Source organism: Triticum aestivum, chromosome 3D, assembly GCF_018294505.1.
Source record: "Triticum aestivum cultivar Chinese Spring chromosome 3D, IWGSC CS RefSeq v2.1, whole genome shotgun sequence".
Lineage (NCBI taxonomy): Eukaryota > Viridiplantae > Streptophyta > Magnoliopsida > Poales > Poaceae > Triticum > Triticum aestivum.
Window position 1 is genome coordinate 482443853 of NC_057802.1, and position 7000 is coordinate 482450852.

Consider the following 7000-nt stretch of genomic DNA (forward strand, 5'->3'; position numbering starts at 1 on the left):
CAGGTACAGCTCCCCAACAGCGAACTTATTCCCGTTGCCAATCATCCATTGCATCCTGGCACATCTTTCTGTCTGTTCAGATAATCCCGGAAACGAACTGAAACGTCAACCCCGGCGAGGGAGCCGAGGAAAATCCACCGGAAGCAGCAAACCAATAACCGCCTTCCCATATTCTATTCCCCGCACCCGGCCGGCCGGCCGACCTCCGTTTCACCTTTACCGCCGCGGCCGCGCTGTCCAGCGCCCCACACGCGTCACCCATCGAACGCCACGCCACCCCATCCCACCCGCGCCCGAGCGCCCGCCCGCACGCCCAAAACGTGTGCGCCCGCGCGCGCGCAGCTGAATGAACACCAGCCCACCACCGGATTCCCCGTTCGGGTCCCGGCAGGGCCGAGCCCGGGTGCGCCCGTCGCCGATCTTTATAAAGCAGAATTCCGTTCCCACGCGCAACAACGAACCAAACCAAGCAGCCACACGGCGCCGCCCAGCCAGCCACCCCGTCCACGAGCACACGCAACGCCACCCCCGACCCGCGCGCTAGTTAATTGGCGCAGCGCCGCGCACCTGGCACCTGGGTGTCGTGTCGTCGCCGCAGGGAGGAGAGCCAGAGAGACCAGAGGCCAGCCATGGACTTGTACTACCAGCAGGCCGCGCCGGCGGCGAGGAGGCCGTGGGCCAAGGAGGAGGACAAGGCGTTCGAGGCGGCGCTGGTGACGCTCCCGGACCAGGCGCCCGACCGGTGGGAGCGCGTCGCGGCGCGGCTCCCGGGGCGCACCCCGCAGGAGGCCTGGGAGCACTACCAGGCGCTCGTCGCCGACGTCGACCTCATCGAGCGCGGCGCGGTGGACACGCCCGGCTGCTGGGACGACGACGACGGCTGCACAGCCGCCGCCGCACCCGGCCGCCGCGCCGGCAAGCCCCGCGGCGAGGAGCGCCGGCGCGGCATACCCTGGTCCGAGGAGGAGCACAAGTACGTGTACCCAATTAAAAGCCCTTCTCTTTTGTTCAGCCATCAATCATCGTCGCCGTTCGTGGTGGTTCGAGATTCTTCCGGCCATCTTTCCGCATTGCTTTGTTCATTCAAGCGGAGAAGCCAACGAGCTCCTCCTAGGCCCCAGCTGGCGCGTGGGCCCGACCTGCCAGCGACCCAACAGCAGCCGCCTTGACTCTTCTTCCTTGTTGGATTGCGTGTGCGTGTGCGTGTGCGCAGGCTGTTCCTTGACGGGCTGGAGAAGTACGGGCGGGGGGACTGGAGGAACATCTCGCGGTTCGCGGTGCGGAGCCGGACGCCGACGCAGGTGGCCAGCCACGCGCAGAAGTACTTCATCCGCCAGGCCAACGCCGCCACGCGCGACTCCAAGCGCAAGAGCATCCACGACATCACCACCCCTTGACCACCCAAGTCGACGGCGACGCACTCCCTTGTTTAATCAGTCGCCACTACTCCCACAATCTTATCCTAGTTTACTTACATGACGACGTGTACATTATATCCTACTACTACCACTAGTACTTAGACTTAGCCTTAAGAAGACTCTGACGAACAGCTTGGCTCGGGCGGACGGAGGCTGTGGCTCCCGGCCAGCAAATGGTTTAGTGTCTAGCTAGATTTTACCATCACGGTGGAACAACTAATGGGGTTTGACGTGGCAAAAAATGTCCGTGTCGATGCAGATGCAGTGCAGGCGTCGCTGTTTCTATGGATCATGATTCTGTGTCATGCTGTCAGGGCTGGGCTGGATAATCTTGTACAGTGATGCGTTCCGCTCCATGAGATGAATGACAGGTGTCGCCGGTGATGGACACGCGCGCAGCTGCGACATGTGTTTCGTCGTCGGCGAACTCCTCTGTGTCATAAACGGCAGGGCTTCCCGGGCACGTGTGTTACTGGTGCGCGCCACTTGTCAGTGTCCAACCTTTCAGGGATTCTTCTTGTCTGCAACGCACCGCCGTACAGCGGTCACGACTCAAAACAAAAGAAACCCCACCGCTTCCGCGGCTCCTCCGTCGTCGATTGTCTCTATGCCATTCAGCTGACCTGTGGGGCGTGGACTGCACCGCATTGACAATATGCTTTCTTGGTCTTCCACAAGAAATGGTTGCAATATTTTCTCCTCGGTAATAAATCGATGATCCACACATCACATCACGGTACAACTTCACTGATCAATCGACACCCCATCAGAAGTAAATCAAAATTCAGATGATGTTAAAAGATCGAAAAAATAGACACCAGAGTTCCATAGCAAGACCTCCCCGCAAAATAAAAAGTACCATAGCAAAAAAAGAAATTCTCAGAAGAACTGTTTAGAAGTTTTCTGGGCGATAAACTGATAATCCACACATTAGTGATGGACCCCCCATACAGCAACAAATACAACTGTGTAAGCGTATAAATACACACAGAACACTATTACGCAAGTAATAAAATCTCTTGGAAGATAGTAGACCCGGTTCCCCGGAAAAAAGAAGATAGTACCTGGTTGAACTCGGTCCCAGCAAGCTGTATAAGCGTATATACAAACGAAACAGTGGTACAGAAGTAAATCAAAATCGAGCCAGAGACGGTGTTACAAGATCGGATAAATAGACATAAGAGTACGATATAGCAACAAAAGAAAAAGAAATTCTACATGCGCTTCCGCGAACTATCTAAATTCTCTTCAGAATCCAAGAAAACATGACCAGGGTGTTCAGAATCAAAGAAAACAGATCATGATGACAGCGCAAATGCTGAAGTCCATCAGCATAGCTTCAGACGCCTTCTGTAGCAGCATCCCGAGCTCCAGCATCAGCCCTAAGCCATCAGAACCAAGGCTGATGCCGGCCTGTCTGCCCCTCGCATTGGGGTCCCTGTTCTCCATCAGCAACGACATGACGATGGTTACGTTCGTTATGATGAGGAACAGGAGCGGCCTCGTGCAAACCAATACTCTGGTGATGGTGCCACCAACGTCCAGCCCCCAGTTAGAAACAACCACAATGAAGGCGATGAGAATGGATGCTAAGCAGCGGTTGAGCTCTGTGGCTGAGATGGCCTGGGTGATCTCCTGCGGCGTGAAATCCACGAGTTGCTTCAGAGTATCCAGAGACCAAGACGAGTCGTCTGCTTGGTTAGGCTGGCTTGGGGGCACAGATCTGGGTCTTGTTTCCATGTCCCTCGGAGGCACAGATCCCATGTCCCTCGGAGGCATAGATCCCATGTCCCTCGGAGGCACAGATCTTGGTCTCATTTCCATGTCCCTCTTAGGCTGCACACTTGCTGCTCCATAATCATAAGTCCTCTTGTTGAGGGTTTCATCATCATCACGGCTCCGCAGCAACGGCGGCTCATATACTGGCTGGATCTCAGGAACTGCACTGCTTACGTTGAATTTGTGGAGTAGGTCGCCTTCGCTACTGTGGCTTTTATGCTTGGGTTGTAGACGGGGCTCAGCAACCGGTGAATCTGCAAGATGGCAACTACTTTGATCACATAGTGTTTAAGAAGGCATAGGGTATGCTTTAACATTTACGCAGATTTGTATGCAATAAGGCAAAGAGCATTCAAATGGTTCAACTGGCATCAACTAATAAGGTACGAAATAAGAACGCAAGGAGTCCGTAAGCATCGTGTGCTCATTGCGAGGCTACAAGGGACAGACAGGGAGAATTATGGACCAGAAAGCAATCTAGTGGGTCGAAGACGACATCGTGATAGATATAAGACAGGAAGACCCAAAGAGTTGCTCATAAAACTAGCAAAAACATAGGAAAGGGCACTTTGATAGCTGATTAACGATTGTCTGATTAAGATGCACCATAGAGGAATCTCTTAATCGCAACTCTTCTAAGAAGAGTCACAGAGACGTGCTCAATGAGCTGATGCAACGATGCTCAATACCTCCTGGTCTGGGGAGAAGGTTCTCATGAGATGGTTTAAGCCATATGTACCAACACACCTTAATAATCGCCAAAATGCAGTGATGCATACGGTGAATTTTTCTAACCAATTCCCCGAAAGAAGCATCAATACTTCAGGTAGAAGCTCCCCATGAATGGCTTGGCCATATACCAACACACATTCGCGTCCTATCAGGCAGGGAAAATATCTGAAGAAGAAGCACAAGGCTACGCATCCAGCATAATCTCCGCTTCCAACACTCTAAATTACGAAACTCCCATGGTGCGTGATCCAGAAACCTAAGATTGATTCCGCGGCAGGAAAACCTGCAAAATCCATAATCTGTGCCTGGCACCAGATATTCTAAATCTAGCAACTAATCGAATAGCCCTACAACGCATAAACCGGGAAAAATCCCCCGAAACTGAATTCAATGGTCAATTCCTAGACACGGCTACAATCTAGCCCAATCAATCTGGCGTGAACGCAGCAGGCAGGCGATCTGGATATTACCCCGAAACTGGAAATCGGTCCCCTGCGGCGGCGGTTACCTGGGTAGGGGTCGGGGTCGGGGGGGAGGTCGCGCGTCTGGCCGGTGATGAAGGCCAGGCGATCTGATCCCCTCTCGACCAGCCGCCGGCGCCGCGTGTTTGCCCTCGGGGCGCCCTCCATCGCCTCCCTCCCTCGTCGCGCGTGCGTGCACGCGCAGGCCACTACTTTCTCTCCCTGCTGCTCCACCCCCTCGCCTCTCCTTTCTTTTCCGAATTCCAACCTCTTTTCCTTAAGGGAAAAATCGTCGATATACTCTTCTCCTGGCTGAAAAAAACAAACCTTAAACCGGCCCACCTTAGCCCATAGCCATAGTGGTTTGACCTTAACCGGCCCGAGTACAGGCCTAAGCCCAGAGGGTTCGTTGTGCGAATCGTAAAGCACAGAGCACGTGATCGTCCAGACGTCCAAACCACCGAATGTCTCTGCTCGTAGACTGTAGCCAATTTACTGGTGGCCAATTCTTTTCCTTGAAGCGAAAGTTCTCAAAAAATACTGGTGGCCAATTCTTCTCTGCATTTTCCGTACAGGTGCAGCCCTGTCGTCGGGGAAAAGAATTCTATGAGACCAGGTCTCACGTGAGACCCGTCCTGATGGATGACACATGGCATTCACAAATCATAAAGCATCCACCCCATCCCCACTTGAAATCAGGGGGGAGAGATTAGATGCTTTGAGATTTGTGAATGCCACGTGTCATCCATCAGGGCGGGTCTCACCTGCTAACCGTGAGACCTGGTCTCATATAATTTTTTTCCCTGTCGTCGGTGTGCATTGCACGCCACCTCTTTTTCTTTCTTCTTCCGGTTGGCTCGCGCATAAATCTCGAATTAAAAGATTCTGGCGGGGGCGTAAAGGCCGTGACATGCGGACGAGACTAGCCTGCTCGTCGGGCGTGTGCCCATCCGTGCTCCCGCATACGTGGCTTGATTTGATTGGAACAAAATAACGTCCGGTCCCACCCTCTTAAAATCAGGAGGGGAGATGATTAGATTACAAAGGAAAAAAAAAAAGACAACCGTAGGATGAAGTGAAAGCACAGATGGAAGCATGAGAAGGGAGCAGGCAAGGCGGATCCGTCACATGCCGCGGGTGCAGAGCACGAGCCATATATGGTTCATTGACTTATCTCTGTGCCTCATTAAAACTGGCCATACGACGCATTTTGGCCTCTTGATTAGTGGTGCTCGAGTCGTGCCTGCCAAGCGAGCCAGTGCCCATTTACGCGCCTGTACGCCTCCATTGGCCCGAGTTAGCTAATTTTTTTTAAATAATACATTTTTAATTAATTTTCATAAATATTATGCTGGGTAAATTTTTTTCAAAAATAATACACCGTCGGCCCGGTGCAGGCCGACTGGGCCTAGTCGGCCCACAGCAGGGCGATTGGACTCCAGTCGGGGCCCCTGTCGGCCCACTGTGGGCTGATTGGGTCCTGTCGGCCCACTGTGGGCCGACTGGAGCTAATTAGCTCGCTGTGGGCTAATTATTTTTGCAAAAAAAAGTAGGCATAAAAAATATGTTTAAAAAATGTTAATTATGTAATTAAAAAATGTTAAACGTGTATAAAAAAATGTTCCTGATGTATACAAAAAATGTACAATATATATGCAAAAAATTTGACATAAAAAATATGTTTTAAAAAGTGTTAAGCATGTATTTAAAGTTGTTAAATGTGTGTATAAAAAATGTTCCTTATTTATACAAAAAATATAGAATGTGTATGAAAAAAGTTGACACCAAAAAATACGTTTGAAAAGTTGACATTTTTTCAAATACATGATTAAAAATTGTTAAATGTGTGTATAAAAAATGTTTCTTATCTATTCAAAAAAATATAGAATGTGTATGAAAAAAAGTTGAGACCAAAAAAATAAGTTTGAAAAAAATGTTCCAGTTCCATACAAAAAGAGCAACCAATCATACTTAGGTCCGTGATGCTCCCATACCGGATCCGGAGCTGAAACATTTTTTTATACAAGTTTAACCTTTCATTCCAATACATGAAACATTTTTGTGTACTCGTTAAACATTTTTTCAAATACATGATTAACATTTTTTTCAAACATATTTTTTGGTGTCAACTTTTTTCATACACATTCTATATTTTTTGTATAGATAAGGAACATTTTTTCAAATACATGATTAACATTTTTTTTCAAACATATTTTTTTGGTGTCAACTTTTTTTTCATACACATTCTATATTTTTTGTATAAATAAGGAACATGTTTTATACACACATTTAACAATTTTTAAATACATGCTTAACACTTTTTAAAACATATTTTTTATGTCAACTTTTTTGCATATATATTGTACATTTTTTGTATACATCAGGAACATTTTTTTATACACGTTTAACATTTTTGAATTACATAATTAATATTTTTTTAAACATATATTTTTTATGCCTACTTTTTTTGCAAAAACAATTAGCCCACAGCGAGCCAATTAGCTCCAGTCGGCCTACAGCTGGCCGACAGGACCCAATCAGCGCACAGTGGGCCGATAGGGGCCACTCGGCCAACTGTAGGCCGACTGGAGTCCAATCGGTCTGCTGTGG

At 49.3% G+C, this 7000-nt stretch overlaps 2 protein-coding genes across 2 annotated transcripts; one reads left to right on the plus strand and one right to left on the minus strand.

Moving 5' to 3' along the window:
* The first annotated feature begins 416 nt into the window (after positions 1-416).
* LOC123079848 (transcription factor DIVARICATA) lies at positions 417-1731 on the plus strand. The gene is made up of 2 exons (XM_044502670.1): positions 417-973; positions 1214-1731. The coding sequence occupies exons 1-2, from the start codon at positions 630-632 to the stop codon at positions 1395-1397; spliced, it is 528 nt and encodes a 175-aa protein (XP_044358605.1). The 5' UTR covers positions 417-629; the 3' UTR covers positions 1398-1731.
* Positions 1732-2494: 763 nt separating this feature from the next.
* Positions 2495-4668, minus strand: LOC123079847 (uncharacterized). The gene is made up of 2 exons (XM_044502669.1): positions 4438-4668; positions 2495-3451 (listed from the first exon to the last, which is right to left on the minus strand). Exons 1-2 carry the CDS (start codon positions 4556-4558, stop codon positions 2703-2705), a joined length of 870 nt encoding a protein of 289 aa, XP_044358604.1. The 5' UTR covers positions 4559-4668; the 3' UTR covers positions 2495-2702.
* Between the last annotated feature and the right edge of the window lie 2332 nt (positions 4669-7000).